The sequence below is a fragment of the Misgurnus anguillicaudatus genome, chromosome 8 (genome assembly GCF_027580225.2).
Source record: "Misgurnus anguillicaudatus chromosome 8, ASM2758022v2, whole genome shotgun sequence".
Taxonomy (NCBI): Eukaryota; Metazoa; Chordata; class Actinopteri; order Cypriniformes; family Cobitidae; genus Misgurnus; species Misgurnus anguillicaudatus.
Window position 1 is genome coordinate 38,565,267 of NC_073344.2, and position 17,133 is coordinate 38,582,399.

The following is a 17,133-nucleotide window of genomic DNA, read 5'->3' on the forward strand; positions in this document are numbered from 1 at the left end:
TCCCTAATCAACCTCACAAAAAAAAAAAACTAGATTTTCAACTTCAAATGACAATGTGATAAATGTGACAAATTTCAATACATGTCCTGGCCTACATAGTACATACTCCAGTACGTGCTTTTCTGATGATGAAACAATGTTTTGGACCACGTCTGTTACTTTAAAGTTATATTTAAGCTTTTTAGGCAACACAATAAAATACAAATGTTTGAAAACATAATACACTATTTCTGAAAGTTTATCTGGTGCAGAAATTAAATCTTTTTATTTTACCTCATCATACCATCATATTTTACCTTATGATGCTCTTTAATACACAATATCAGGGCAGAAAATTATCAAGTCAAGGTAGGAGCTGGCATATCAGACCATGCTTGTGAATATGAAAAAGGCCACTATCCTAACCGAATTTGACCCCCAAAGCCTGGTTCGTTTGACTAGTGGGATTTCCGCTTGCAGAGGTGGGCTTGAGAACGAAATGCAGTGTGATTGCAGATCAAAGGCCAAAACTGTAGTCATTCAACTTCATCTGCCTTCATTAAAACCTTCTGATGCACGCAGCACGTTTACATAAAAAAGTCTGAGGGGAATAAGCGATAGATTGACTAAGCAGCAATATGATAGGAATGGTGAGAGGGCTGTATGTCATCAAATGACTCTAACTAACAAGTCACAAACTTAACATTGCAATGGGCTCTAGTGCTAAGATAGTGCTTTACATGCGGTTTCCTTCAAAACAATCCGATCCTAATGACGAAAGCATGCTCTGGCTCAGATCGAAAAACTACAGAATGAGTGCAAGCCTGTGGGGAAGTGGGGAGGGGACACGATTACGCTCAGTTCGAGGCAACCATGCCAAATTTTGTCCTAAAGAGTATGTGTGAGGAGTTGCAGGACAGATGAACCCAAATGCAGACGATGTCGGGGAAAACAGAAAACACTTTTATTTTTACACTTAACTCTAACAAAACAAAGACCCACGAGGGGGTACAGGACATGAAACATGAAACACTACACTTCTACTAGTTAGCAAGACTTGACTAGAACGTACAACAAGGTACAGAACACAGCACAACACAATGAACCTGCACAGAACACAAGAAACACTGACATTAAATAGAGAAAACCAAACAAGATAACGAGCGGGAACAGGTGATGGGAATAAGTAATAATTAACAATAAGCAGGAGAACGAGGGAGCGGGGACAAATGACAAGACACCGGAGGTACATGCCAAACACAAAAACAAGGCATGAACCTCCACACAAGGCCAGGGACTGCCAGAACTCTGCCACCATGACAAAATACAAATATAACAAGACTTCAAGGCAGAGTCCTGACAGTAGCCCTCTCTCAAAGGACGCCACCTGGCGTCCAATAAGGGAACACACAAGACAAGAACATGACAGATGATGAACATGACAAGACTAGAACACATCAGACTATAAAATAACAAAAGGTGCAAACAACAAGATAAATACGAAACTAAATCAGACACACAAAAGTCCATGGCATTAGCCAAACAAAACAGTCCAAGGGGGCTTGGGTTGAGGTGGCTGCAGCTGATGCACAGAGGGCAATGGCTGCAGCTGATGCGCGGGCTCGGTGGGCGGCGCGGACTGCGCGGGCTCGGTGGGCGTCGCGGACTGCGCGGGCTCGGTGGGCGTCGCGGACTGCGCGGGCTCGGTGGGCGGCGCGGACTGCGCGGGCTCGGTGGGCGGCGCGGACTGCGCGGGCTCGGTGGGCGGCGCGGACTGCGCGGCCTCGGTGGGCGGCGCGGACTGCGCGGGCTCGGTGGGCGGCGCGGACTGCGCGGGCTCGGTGGGCGGCGCGGACTGCGCGGGCTCGGTGGGCGGCGCTGGCTCGGTGGGCGGCGCAGACTCGGCCATCCCAAAGGCTAATGCAACCCGAACACTGGCCAAGCCGAGGATCGGACCAAACGAGAACGCCAGCTCTTCCAGGTCCGAATCAGAGTTAACGGCGGCCCTCCACAGTTCAGAAAATATCCGGTCACGGAACCCACTGGTAAGCCAGTTCGCCACAGGGCACACTGCAAGGGGCAGTAGAAGCCCCACTGAAGGAGAAACGGCTGACCCCGACACCGTTGCTGGGTTCAGCTTTGGCAGGTTCATCTGTGAGGAGTTGCAGGACAGATGAACCCAAATGCAGACGATGTCGGGGAAAACAGAAAACACTTTTATTTTTACACTTAACACTAACAAAACAAAGACCCACGAGGGGGTACAGGACATGAAACATGAAACACTACACTTCTACTAGTTAGCAAGACTTGACTAGAACGTACAACAAGGTACAGAACACAGCACAACACAATGAACCTGCACAGAACACAAGAAACACTGACATTAAATAGAGAAAACCAAACAAGATAACGAGCGGGAACAGGTGATGGGAATAAGTAATAATTAACAATAAGCAGGAGAACGAGGGAGCGGGGACAAATGACAAGACACCGGAGGTACATGCCAAACACAAAAACAAGGCATGAACCTCCACACAAGGCCAGGGACTGCCAGAACTCTGCCACCATGACAAAATACAAATATAACAAGACTTCAAGGCAGAGTCCTGACAGTATGTAGCTATAACAGCAGTTTTGCATGACAAAAAAAAGTGTTGAATCATTTTTGTGTGTGAGTGCTTGTTTCTTTTTTAATGACAGTCTTATTGTTAAATAATCATAGGGAAGTGCGCTGCATATTTATGACCTGTTTTCGGTGCACTGCATATTTATGACTTGTTTGTAGCTGCATTGATTATAGGATTTGATCGAAATAAATATACGTCTTTCAAATGGATCATATATGCACACGCAAAGATTTGTGACTGTGGTCCACAGGTTTTACAATGGTATAATGTTGTCTTGTCGCAAACTAGCTTACACACAGCACAAGGAAGTTTGAAACAAATTTATGTAATTTAAGTGAATACATGCAAAGATGGACATTCAAACATTATTTTGGAAGAAGTAATGCAGGTACATGCAGAGGATGTGGCCTCAATGGTTCTTCAGTAAGCATGTTTGAGCTAGCTTAATTTAATAACATCTTGCACCGACATATTATAACATACATCAGTGCCATTGTTTCAATATGCATAAGTATTGTTTTTGTAAGGTATGTTTGTAAAAACTACTTTAACGTCCTGATATAACTATGACTGAGTCCTGAATTCATCTAAACCCTGTCTGGGACACTGCCCCAATGAGTTATAATGATAGCTTTATTGTTATTTCCCTCTCCTCCCACACACTACAAGAAACTAAATGAAGTTTCACCAAAAAAGAAACAAATAAAATGTCACTATATTACAATATATCGAAACAATACACAAAGCAGAAGCAATATTTACACACACCAACAGGAAGACAAATTAAGGTGGTTATTATGGCACGTGCAGGAAGACGATGCAATGCAGTAACATACAATAAAAAAGCATTATTATGTACACAAGGTAAAACCTGCTCCAGCATTAACCTCAAAATACAGTTAACTACAATTGAGGAAATACGCAACTTCCATCTAAAAGGTCTGCTGATGAATTTCCCCACCAAACTGGACAGACAAGTGCATTTTCCTGATCACTTTTAAAGCCCAACACAAAAGGCTCTTTTAATCACAACTGTTAACACCTGACACTTCATCCGGTGTCAGATATCCTATGAGAACTAGGTTAGCTTACACGAGTAGTAGGACGGGCTACAAAAGAATCTTGTTACTTCTCAAACTGCTTCTGAGTAAGATTTCGGTTTTAGTTTTGGTAAGATATAAACACAGCTAACCAGGTCTAGCCCTACACTCTAAGAAAGGATATATTAATTTTAACACGTTGTTTTGTGTTATCCTATTTAACACATTGTGTGTCATTTCGTGTTGATTTTGAGTTCAAATAAATAGAAGGAGCAACACAAGATGTGTTAAAACAACATAAAGTGTGTTGTTCCAAAAAATTTTAAGTTTAAGTTTTAAGAGTGTAAAGGCTTACTGCAACGTCACTGTTGAAAAGATCTTGGTCTATTCTGAATAAGCCACATAGTGACTAATGCATTTCTAGATAATGTGGCAAACGCCAGCAGAATACCTCTTAATATAAAACGAAACACTAAAAGAGCTTGATCTGTCTTCTGAGTTTCCATAATCTTTGTGATTATCTGGCGCATTATCAGAGAAGAATGCAGCATCAGATTTAAGGCTCAAACAGGAATGACAGAACAGTTCTGAAACACCAGGTGCATTTTTCAGAAGTGCACAGGTCTGCTGACAGAATGACAATGTGGACAGATAAAAGACACAGGAGAGGGATGGCGGCGTTGTTTTCGCTTTTGACTGGAAAGAACAAATGGTTATTCAGCTGAGAATTTTTGCTCGCTCACCACCCACACTGAGAGACAGAATGACAAAGCGAGGGTGCGACCTAAGAGATGTGGAGAGCCAAGCTTAATTCAAGACTCTTTACAGCTTTGCCTGTTGCAGTCTTTTGATCTTTTTTCTTTGAAACTGCTTTCTGCAATTTCCAAAAAGTCCCTCTGGACTGACCCATCAATCCTTAGGGCCCTATGATTTCCGTAATGCGGAAAACGCGAACGGAATCACGGAATCCAAGCATAAAATGGAATTTGGAATGGGGAACCTCGCAAAATTTGGCACATTTGGATTTAGTCATTTTTAAACCACATTAAACTCATTAATTATTTTAATTCCTGAAATTTTATTTAACCATTAAAACCAGAATCCATAAAAATAAAAACTAATAACACGGAATTTGGGAATAAATAAAATGTATTTCATAGGGCCCAAAATCCCATCAGTATTTTGTTCTGCACACTGTAAATACTTACAACTTGAGATACCTCTGGTTCTCCTGTCCTCAGTACAAAAGCACACAAAAATAAAAATCATGGGAAACTAGTGAAGAACATCTTGCCCTACCTAATAATCTACTACGTGCTCTCATAACCCTCCAATTCAGCACCCCAATGAGCCCTTTAATACAACTAAACAGTTGTTTTCTCTTGCGCATTAACTCCGCGTCTGCTGGCTGTTTGCATTAACACGAACCTGAAGACATCTCACTGGGCGAGATTGTACTTTATATTTTTCATAATTTGTGATGTGTACACCACCGCAAAGCACACTTCCCGACCGCGAGTCGCACTCCACCCGTCCCAGCTCTACTATACTATCAATTTGCTAATCCCCAAATCCACTCTAGGGCTGTCACGAATATGAAATTTGGCTGACGATTAATCGTCTAATAAATTGTGACGATTAATTGCCTGTTTTAGAACTTTGACCATTAAGATGATTAATTGTCTGTTTTATTGCTTTGACATTTAATTCTCATACAGTTTTTGTTTGTTTATGAAATAATTTTCATTATTTAAATTAAATCTTTAATTTACCTCCCAGTAAATAAACATAACACATATTTAAAGGTGCAGTGTGTAATTTTTAGAAGGATCTTTTGACAGAAAAGCAAAATAATATACAAAACTATATTATCAGGGGTGTATAAAGACCTTTCATAACGAACCGTTATGTGTTTATTACCTTAAATCGAGACCTTTTTATTTACATACACAGAGGGTCCCCTTACATGGAAGGCGCAATTTTGTGCTGCCATTTTTCTACAGAAGCCCTTAAAGGACAATTTTTTTACTAAGTTGTCTCCAACGATGACATGTTTATCCGATGGCGGCTACCATAGCTTCTCTATGCGTTTCAAAAGCGAGGGGTGAGCCGTGGACTAAGCCGTTGGTTGCAATATGCAACCTCACCACTAGATGCCGCTAAAATTTACACACGGCACCTTTAAAAGTAATTATTTATAAAAATATATCTGTCAAAAACTGAAAATTCTTCATAAGAAATAAACACAATAAAGTGTCTGAAAAATAACTGAAAATAAAAATGCAATCAAAATAAACTGACTATACCAGAACAGGCCTTAAATAGTAGTCAATCCTACTAAGGTCATTAGTACTGGACCACATGTCTGTAGGGGCTGCAAAAAATGTATTCCTTACAGATCCTTAAGAATAGCATCATTCACTTCCCTAAATTTGGAATTGCTGTTTTAGAAATTTATGTTTTACCTGGCAGTTCATACTACTTAAGGAGTGCCATCTGATACTGTCTCATTTATACAGGCGCTGCAGCTCCCCTTGTGTTTTTTAAAGAGATGTGCAATCATTGTGGTGATCTGAAATCATCACGATATGCTCAAACAATCGTGATGAGACGATTATATAATCAGTGTGACAGCCCTATTCCAGACTAGCTCTTGGCTGCACAATATGGTTCCCCCTTCCTCTCTCCGAGCTTCTACAGCCATGTTTCAAGGCCTCCTAATAAAAAATAAACAGATATATGGTCTCACTGCAACCATTACACCGGCTAGCTGTGTAATGCACCGAACTCTCAGAGCAATGGAAGCAGGAAGCTGACCATAGAGTTCGTCATCTCTGTGAAACACCAGAGTGATGGCCAACATCTTTAATGCATCAGACACACTGTTCATAAAAGCCGAATATGATGCAGCAGATGACATCATGTCGACACTTGCTGCTGTTCGGCAGAGTGACGCATGCTGCGAAGGTGCGCTTAACAAAGCATGTGACTATGCCTGCATCTTGTTAATGGTGTCCTTCAGGCAGATTTTATGGAAGGGGCTGTGTTTACAGCATCTGCATACTGATGCCTTTTTGGGGGGTGGTACTGTTGCAATGACCACAGCTTTTAAACCAGCTAAACATTTACAAGCTAACAATTTAACAAACAAAATATGTGCCACTAAATGATTTAGTATTTAAGAATCAGTACAATAATTGAGCAATTCATGAAGTAATCAAACAATAAATTATAAAATGTGTAAGCATTAAGATACAGAAAATGAACAAAAATACATTCCCTAATTGTTTTTTAGTATGTGATCACAAAGCAATGTGTCATGTTAGGTTGTGCATTACTGCGATTTTACCACAGATAAGGGTGTTAAAGTGCTTATTGAACATTGTCCACTGACAGCAACTAGGGCTGCACGATTCTTGCTAAAATGTGAATCACAAATTTTCTCCATGGGAAGTGAGATGACGATTCTCTCACACCATTCTAATTTTTTTCAACCAAATATTTATTACAGTCAAGTAAAATGTGCTAGACAGGATGTTCAGATATACAGTGCTGGACTTGTAACAGTCTCAAAACCCAGTGGGGGTTTTTATGGCCGAACCAGTGTGTAAAAAAGTGACTCTCACCACCAGGATTGTCCGCAACGGTGCTTATTTTTTTCTCTTTTGTGTGAAAATTGCCACTCCAAATACACCAAGTAAACCGACTATGTGTTTAGGTCTGCCGCCTTGAAACACATCACACCAGTGACAGCAGAAACACCGCAAATAAGGTTGAGAAAAAAAGAGAAACTATCGGGTCTGATTTATTAAATGAATATAGGTTTGGTTTATATCATCTTGGATTGTGGTAAATACGTGAACACGTGAATACTGCATCTGAATACAGGGAAATACTGTACATGCAAGTGAATTGCCGTCATTTAGAGAGATCACATGTATGTATGAATCGAGATTGTGATTATTTTTAATTAATGGTGCAGCAATAAATGTAACACGTCTAATTATATAAGGTACGACTAGAAAAGATGTTTAAAACTCATTTTATCTAAAATTCGTAGAACTATGTTTGTATCAACTTGATAAAAAACTATTTCAAAAGTAACAACAGAAACAAATCGCCTTTTATATGCACAAGCTGCACTATTCATTCTTATAAATGCCATGCCCTTTACACAAGAGACAGTGAGGTGAAAGTGTCATCCATGTGCATGTCTGTGATCACAGACATGCTCTGTCTGCACAGAGAGAGATCTGCTAAGAGCTGCATCATGGTTGTGTTTCAGCAGGTGCCACATGCAGAATTGCGCAAAGTCACTACTATACACAAACACACACACTAGCCCCCTTCAATCTAATATGTCACTGACATCAGTCTAATATCAAAACAGATGCGCTTCTGTTGAAGATCACAGGGTGTGTTATGTACCAGTTTTCAGCTGAGATTTACCATCTGTTAAAAACTGGGGGGAATTAGTGAATGTGGCATAAACCCACAATGCAATTGGCTCCATTTGACATTACCTAAACATTCAATCTCTTGTTATCTATCAGATTTACTCATAATATAAACAAAGATTGTAATACTAAGACAGAGGTTAGCGAATACAATACTACCATATACACAAGCTCTTTCACTTTTCAGTACTGGACAGGATGCAATTATTCTGAAAAGTTGTGTTTATTCAGTGTTACCTACCTATGATATACTAGAATATCACAACTGTTCAGAATAGACTGCTCGATCACAATAACAAAGATTTATCAGTTTGTTTATGGAATGATAGAGAAACATTAACTACAGGGCTGTATATGGGTGCTATCAGGGGCGTGTCTAGAGGGGTGGCACAGGGTGAAATTTAAAGTTGCACAGGGTAAATTAAAAGTTAGATTTATGTTTGTTGTATCATTGGTATGTTATGTAAGCATGCTAATATAGATCCACATTAAATCATTAAAAAAAAAGGATTCTTAAACTGTCACAAACCATGACAGTCAGCCACCCTCCAACGAAATCTTCGTTAAACGCCACATGTCAATGTGTCTTTATCTCTCCAAGAGAAGCAAGAATGACAGCTCTGCCTGACGCAAACATAGCCGACAACTGCTTGTTACAGTATATAGTTGACAGAAATCCAACATTTACATTTAGGCATTAAGCAGGTGCTTTTATACAAAGCGACTTGCAAAAGATATTTAGAGCGATTCGTCTTAGGGAAGCAGTTGTATGAGAAGTGCTGTCGCTTAGCATCATTTGTTAAAGTATGACTGAAACCTCTCTCAGACCTACCCTATGACTCTGACCAAATTTGAAACCTTGGACCAAGGAAATGCTCTAAAAACAAACCACAGGGAAATAGTGCTAACCAGTATTTAGTAACCTAATCAGCATATACCATCATAAAAACACAACAGAATATAAACGCATACCAAGGCAAGCTTAATGTGTGCTCTCAAAGCATTTCTAAAAGCCAAAAGTTTTCTTGAGATTCAAAACCAGTTCATCACGAGAACAAACCGTGTGACTTTCCTCTTTAGAGGTAACAAACAATTACCTGGTTAATAACTATTAAACATCAATATAACATGGTGAGGCTTGATTCCTAGTGTCGCTGCTCGTCATGCAATCTAAACCTAAACGCAAACACATTTCTTGAAGTGCCATGCTGTGATAGGTCTGACATCCCTCCTTGCAAATATTCACCATGGCAACCACAGTTTCCATCAAAATATCATAGTTACTCAAATAAAGCTATGGTACTACTAACTTGGCATGAGAACTGACACTGAAAAACATGGCTGCTAAAAATACTCTCCTGCTGTTGACATTGATCCTGTCATTCTTTATAAATAAATACATGATCTTTCTAATGCTGTAACTATGGTAATTTGGCGTAAACTGGTTACCATGATTAATGTTTGTAAGCAAACCAAAAGCCCTAGTTGACCTTACCTTCAATGGCAATGACATGCTCTCGTATCTGATTCTGCAGCAGTGGCTCCTCCACCCGCTCCAGTAGCTCGTAGATGGAATAGATGTTCGGATGGACGGACTCGAACCTCTGGATCTCAGCTCTGATCGCGGCTGAGTTCGCCAGGTGCTGCTGATAATTCATGTTAGCAATGTGATCTCTTTAGATGCAATCCGATATGAAAGTGTTTGCTGACAAATTAGGTGATATGATGCAAACACGTAAACCCAAAAGTCAGATCAGATGTCCTCCCGAGGTCTCAAAAGCAAAGAAAAATGTACGTTGCTAAATCCAGACTGGTTATCAAGATAATATGCAACCACAGATGGCAGCAAACTAAATAATGAAACGTTAACAATCTAGCCGGCTTGCAGTAAACAAGGTGCCAACCTACCACAAGGGAGACAAACTAACAGAGGATTTTGTATCCGTGCATGTCATATTAGAATATATGTATGTGTATTAAAGCAGAAGTCCAGGCGATGGAAGGAGATCTGCCGTTGTCCGGATCTAAAATCCCAAAGAAGAGTCATATGCCCCATATTCTCATAAGCAAACCCCCAGAAACCCCCTAAATCACCATGCATCGACACTACTGGCTATAACAGATAAGAGAAGGCCAGCTCGGGTCTACAATCCGATGCGAGGAAAGTCCACATGGTGACGTCCGGCTGTTTTATATACACCGCCCAGTCTCCGCGGCGAAATAAAGGTAAACGATTAAAAATAAAACTCTGAAAGGCAGCGAGTAAGTTAAAGTCCGCGCTGGCCGGGTATGTCTGCCGTGTTTGAGGGCAGTCAACTCGCTCTCTCCTGTTGTTCACTTCGGCTCATGCTGACATTACAACAACGAACAACCGCTAAACTACTTTCTGTGGTCTAGATGCAAAACCGCAAAACCATAATGTGTGCGTCAGCCCAGATAAAACACTATCGCTGAGGAGGTTTTTGGTGAGGTCTCTTGTTTTATCCGCAAAGATGGGTGCATTCCCTTTCCTCCCGCACTGAGGTCCGTCCCGTCTGTATCCTCTGAAACATCATTGCGCCTGCTCCAGCCTTTGGACGTTTCCTACTGGAAAAATGTCGGCTCGCTTAGTGCGATCGTGTTGCTCATGGCTGCGCCAATTCTGCGCAGTATGTTGTTTAATAAACCCATTACTAGATACAGGTCGCCACGGCCTCTATGGGGGCGCTGCTGGCCGCTTTTATCTCACAAGAAACATATTTCGGCCTAAGATATGGTGGGCCTAATACATTTTTTTGTCATTCAGCTGCATAGTTCAGGGTGCTGATCAGTGAGTTTGTCATAATTTAATTGCACTGAAACATTTGTTCCCTTATAAACCAGGGAGCATCAATGCTTAGGTAGGATGTTCCCTTTCCAGATATCATGTTACATTTTCTAAAGCATCTCAGCTCTAATTCACATGACATGAGCCAACACAATAAAAATCAAGAAAAATACACAATTTTATTACATTTTAAACACATATAGTATTGGGACATATAAGTAAGGAACATAGTTAACATTTAAAATAACAATTTGGCTAAATTGCTTTCATAGATATGTAACGCATAATCAAAGTGTTTTTTGCACTTCAAGCAACATTGCAAAAAAAGAATGTCAGAGCCATTTCGGTTCTGCCTCTTGATGAAAATATTAGTGGTGGTGATATTTCACAATGCAATAAACTTGTCATGTTCCAATATGCAGCAATAGAGGATCTTCGCCAGCGCCTGAACCCAAAAACATGATTATACTGATTCACAACATTGGGAACTGATTGGGATAAATGAATACTGTGTATATATGTAGAAATACTGATGCCGCATTGACCACTAATTTCTACATGGACATTGCTGCCAAAATAGGGTGACCAGGACAGCCCTATTAGGGTGATTCTTGTGAAATGAGGTGTCATGAAACATTTGGATAAAAAAGGTAAATGCAAAGTAAGAGTATTAAAATAAGAAGCATACAGTTACAAACATTTCTTCATTTTGCACATGATTTCAAATGACATCATACAACCCAATTTTGTTGTTTTTTCCACATTTTAGGGGATTACTGCAATGTGTCCATGACTGGATTTGGGTTCTTTGACATGGAAATATTTATAATTAAAAAATCTGAAAAATAAAAAGCTTCAGTGCATGTTATACTTAAAACATTTACCGTAAAGAAACATGTGGTATTTGGTGATCATTGATAAACAAAGAGACAATAATAAGGAATATAAATGTGTCCAAGAAAATTTTTCTCATCCTCCGCAACAATTTCCAATCATTGTTTAAGCCCTCAATTAACATTTTCAAAAAAAAAATGTTGGAAGGGACATAATTGACTGTGACACTTAAGATGGCTACCAGGTAAACAGTTCTTATTTTTTCTCTACAGACAAAAGTTGAAATGTTAGTTCAGATTTTGTTTGTCATAGTACCTAGACAACTTTTTAGTTCTCATTACCGAAACATGAGTTTGTAAATGCATATAATTAATGTAATATCATGTTGCGGTAAAGATAATTTTTTATAATGATAATCTAAAAAATTTAAATAATTCTATAGGAAATATTTTTAAATCCTCTAAAAAATAATGCTTAAAGTAAGTTCAGACCTTAATCTCATATGTGAAAAAAAATTGTCTTCAAGGGCTTTTTAAAAAAATCTGATGCTGGACACCTTCTAAGTCCGGATTTCGTGAGAATCACCCATTAACACATTCATTTTAAATGAGGAAGCTGTGGTTTTTCTGGTTAAATAGCAAAATTAATGTTTACATTTCTAACCCAATATCAGTGCTTGACAAGTGTGTTCACACTTCCTTATGACAAAGTAACCAGAGACAGAATGTTAAGAAATAGAAACTCAGAGTCCTCAGAGTCATATGATAACATGGGTGTGATCCATTCCACACCTCCTATAAAGGTTAAATATTAAGGTTAAGTGGTAATTGGTTTGGGCTTATAGACTTGATAATAAAAAACATACTAGGCTGGAGAGTGAGTTCACAGCCGGCAAGCAATAACCGAGCCAGTAAAATGACGGCTGACTAGAGCCAATATAGTCCTTGAATTTGGTTACATGCCGTTTTTGGGAAAATCTAGTGAGAAGTATGATATTCCATCATGTAAGCAAAGTCAACAGACGTTCAAGGTGTTTGCTTTCATTTCTTCGACATGTTCTAAGCGTATACGCATCGTCTATTCTTGGACTATGGTTAGACGTCTAACAGACTTTCACTGACATCCCAAATTTTGCTTTGTTTTAGCCAGAATTGCTTGCTGGGCAGTTTGTTCTTACACCTTGTAATCTGTCTGTTGCTGAGTCTAAACTGTGTGTGCTGTATGTAATCACTCATTTGGAGAGTTACAGAATGATCCTTTAACTTTTTTCCCCAAAATGTATTATTATTTATTTAATGAAATGGAATTGTTTGTTTACTTTATGTACATTAACACATTTGTGTAGTCTTGTAACAAGAAAAGTGCCCTGTCCATACTTGTCCAAATGCCTACACACTGGATTTATTTAAAGAAAGCAGTTTCTGTCCGTTCCATCTGTATCTAATTCTGTTAGAGTATAATGTTGCTAAATGTCTTGCACAGCTGAATTCGATTAGACTCAATTTTTCTCAATGGCTTCCTCTATCCTGGTTCCATCAACCAGAAGGGAGTGAACTATTCTGTTTCGTTTCCTTCCACTGCTTGTTGCTTTTATGCAGCATTCATGGTTCCCAACTGCAAAGTGTGTCTCAGTTCCATCATCTGTAAATTCACCCTGCACATGAGAAATATAAACAGCCCTGTAACTATACGATCACAAATCCTAGGAATGCTACGAGAAAGATGGTGTTAGATATTTCCATAGCCAGACAACTTATACATTCTTTATTAGCTGCCATTACTCTGATTTAAAAAATGTTATAATATGAACATTTTCTTATAATTTACTTATCCTCGTGCCATTACAGCTATATGTGACTTTGTTTCTTAAGTTGATAACAAACAATTTTATACTGAAATGCTTTCATGTTGTCTTCTTATATGGGAACCAACAGGGTGAAGCTCCAAAAAGCACACCCATCCATTAAAGTTCCAATTTACTGTGGGAGGAACAGCTCATAATTTGGCAGAAATTATCATCACGACATACAACAACTCAAAAACAAAAAGCTAAACATGTCACATGTGTTTGGAAAGCTAAGATTCCTGTGATTGGAATGATGTAACAGTCGATCAGTGGAGTGAAAAAAAAACAGTATCAAAACCTCCCAGAAAGCACAAAAAAGTACACACATGTGCTATTATTATATATTAATGTATGTTTGTCTCTATTGTATTTTCTATGTTCTTTGCATGCTGTATTGTATACTGGGTTTCCAAAGGACAGTTTGTAATCTACAGTAAATTAACCTTTAAAACTAATATGAATCCTTCTTGAGTCTTCAACTGAGTGTCATCGTACGCTAAGCCTTTAACTCGCGTTGCTTGAGGTGCGCACACAAATCTTAAACTTAAACGCATGAGGAAAGTGTTGAGATCTGTTTTGTGTCTTCTGTCATTTTTGTCAGCTGGCCCGAGTATTGTGCTATGCTAACTGTGGAGCCCTGCAGCAAAATAAGTTATATAAAACATTGTTTACCGTATCAGACTCACGTACACGACTGTTTGGCTTTTAGCTTTTATGTTTTAGATATTAGATAAAATTTCTGTAGAAATTACAGTATTACTGATAACTGTCAACTAGCTGCCAGTAACTTACTGTAAATTTTACATTTATGTTATTTACTGGCAAACGTTTGTTCAAAGTTAAAGGAACATGAAACATTTTCAGTCTTTATCTTCTACAGCAAGTTAGTGGCAACCAGCTACATAATTACAGCAAATTTTTTACAGTGCATCTCTTGGTTTAAATTGAGCTATTTCTGTTGCTCACATGTGGATTGAACACTATGGGGGGGTTTCCCGGACCAGGATTAGCTTAATCCAGGACTAGGTCTTAGTTTAATTAGGAAATATAACTAGTTTTAAACAACATGCCTTACTAAAAACAGTACCTGTGTGCATTTTGAGGTAAAACAAAGGGCCCTGATGTATTTTAAGATATGTAAGTGCAAGCTGTTTTCAGTTTGGAGAGCTCTTAAATGTGTTTAAGTCTAGGACTAGTCTAATCTCTGGCCGGGAAACCGGCCCTATATGTTTTGGTATATATAATATACTGAAAATAACAATTTATTATTAGATTAGCAGTTTTTGATAACATTAAATGGACTTCATGAGCTCTGGTCACAGTTTGCACATTTTCGTGCCGTGTATATAGAACATGTAGATTAAACACTAACAATATATTTACACTCAAATGGGGTTATCATAAAAATCTAAATAAAGAGGAAAACAGTCGACATATCCACCTATGTCAATTTGCAAAAGAGTAAACTATTTAAAGAGCAATTACTTGCTAATAAAAAGCACACTGTAATGTTACATTAACCAGAAATAAGTACACACCTTACACTAAATTATTTGGTGCCACATGGCCCCCTCTGGCCCCCCCATTAAAATTTTCTGGGGGCGCCACTGGACACAGGCTGCATGTTATAACACAAATAAATAAAAGATCTCTGGATTTACCTCTTACATTAAAAAATGCTTATTTTATAGTTAATTAATCATTTTGTAGTTCATTCATTCACTGAAAAAATTATTCATTCAATTTACTATTTTTTTTAAGGTATATGGTTGCAATCAATTTATTTAAGCTACATTTAAACAAAAAATATTAGTAAAGTAAAATTAAAAACTTAATTTAATGAATCATTTTTTCAGTGTTATTGTCGTCTTGATGAAGACGATATTTGCACGTGAATCTCCTGTGGATTTCAGTGTGAGAATTTTTTTGTGTACATTTGTGGATTACAGTGTGTAAATCTCATGTGTGCATTTGTGGATTTCAATGTGTGAATCTCCTGCGTGTGTTTGTGGATTTCAGTGAGTGAATTTTTGTGTGCAATTGTGGATTTCGGTGTGAATCTTCTGTGTGCATTAAGAGATTACTGTGCATGCATCTGGATTTATTGTGTGCATTTGTGAACTACGGTGCACATGTGTGTACTTTTGTGTGCATTTGTGGGAGGTTTGAATACTGTTTTCACTCCATATCGACCAAATTAAGCTATTTAACTGTAGCATTGTAATATTTACCATAGTATCCATTTTCTGCCCATTGCACCACACATCCATAGTGTCTTTCTCTGGCAAAAAAGAAAATAATTATCATAATTATCATGTTTGTCTTTAGTTAAGGCATTAAATAAAACTTTACTTTAGAGATTACAAAGGCATTCTGGAAAATACTGGTGAAACTCTACATATGTCTGTTGTTTATAAGAGAACTTGCCAAATAAAATGTCACCAAATTAGGTAAGGACTCTGTCATTATGTTCTGTTCTGTTAGTACTGTAAATGCAGTCCAGACATATACTATAGCCAAAATGTTAACAGTGTGGCTGGATGTAGATTATACTAAGGAATAAGCCTTTCCGCAAAACTAATGGAACTTATATCAGAAGGGAGGTGTCCTACCCAGAACTATCCTGCAATCATTTCCATCCAGTTTCAGCAGCCATGTTTTGGAAATCTTTGATCGATTATCCAAAAATGTTTGAAGACTTTTTCCATTGATCTCCAGTGTGTACTCATAAGTGAACCCATTGATTGCCTCAATGCTTATGGTTGCTTTCGTATCTGTGCTCCCAACAGGAAATGTTTCTCTGCCCACCAGTTTGAACATCCAGTCCCTTCTCAAGACCTCCTTTAAAAAACAAAAGTTTGTGAAATGAAATTAGTTTTGGTATCAGTTTAGTGTGGACTTTTTCTATTGACTAATGTTTTTGTATCTACCCCATAATCCCTTAAATTAATTACATTTACAGGTCTCCACAGTCTCCAGCTGATTCATGTTATGCTTCTCTGTCATTGTAAAAAATATGTGAGACATGGCCCACACAAATGTAACAAATATAGAAAAATTTCCCCGCAATAACAAACCCCAGCCCATAGAAACAACATTAACAAAAAATATTGAAATGGAAATAATATTCACTAGTATCTCCTACCTTGCCATTAATGTAAATAACACGTTTCCCTGTAGTTGTTCCATGTTCAAACTCAACACTGTAAACCCCATCACTCAGTGACACCTCCCACATCCCAACAATGTCTCCTGACATCTTGAGTTATGAATATGATCCACACTTCCTTGTCTCCCTTTACTATTTTTACTGCTTTGTAATGTCTGTGTAATGCCTGTTGATAATATCACTCTTTATGTGTAAGTGCTGATTAAATTGCTGTAAAGTATTGAGTAGGTTGCTACCCTGTGCTCACTCAGCAGCTAGTGCATTAGTGTAAGAGGCTTAAATGATCAAGCCAAGAGTTTTGTGTGTATTTCTGTGTGAACCTGTGTGTAGTTTTCCACCGTATGTCTATCAGCAAGTGATTTTGTAATTCCA

At 38.5% G+C, this 17,133-nt stretch overlaps 2 protein-coding genes across 3 annotated transcripts in view; both read right to left on the reverse strand.

Moving 5' to 3' along the window:
• Positions 1–10,680, reverse strand: part of agap1 (ArfGAP with GTPase domain, ankyrin repeat and PH domain 1) — a 216,578-nt gene extending 205,898 nt beyond the window's left edge. For both annotated transcript variants that reach the window (XM_073870886.1, XM_073870885.1), the window contains exon 1: positions 9,602–10,680. In XM_073870886.1, coding sequence (XP_073726987.1) covers positions 9,602–9,764 — 163 coding nt within the window. In that variant the 5' untranslated portion in view covers positions 9,765–10,680. The remainder of the gene's footprint in view (positions 1–9,601) is intronic.
• A 445-nt stretch (positions 10,681–11,125) lies between these two features.
• On the reverse strand, positions 11,126–17,021 carry faimb (Fas apoptotic inhibitory molecule b). Its single transcript, XM_055213132.2, has 4 exons — positions 16,738–17,021; positions 16,205–16,433; positions 15,824–15,873; positions 11,126–13,400 (listed from the first exon to the last, which is right to left on the reverse strand). The coding sequence occupies exons 1-4, from the start codon at positions 16,849–16,851 to the stop codon at positions 13,245–13,247; spliced, it is 549 nt and encodes a 182-aa protein (XP_055069107.2). The 5' UTR covers positions 16,852–17,021; the 3' UTR covers positions 11,126–13,244.
• Between the last annotated feature and the right edge of the window lie 112 nt (positions 17,022–17,133).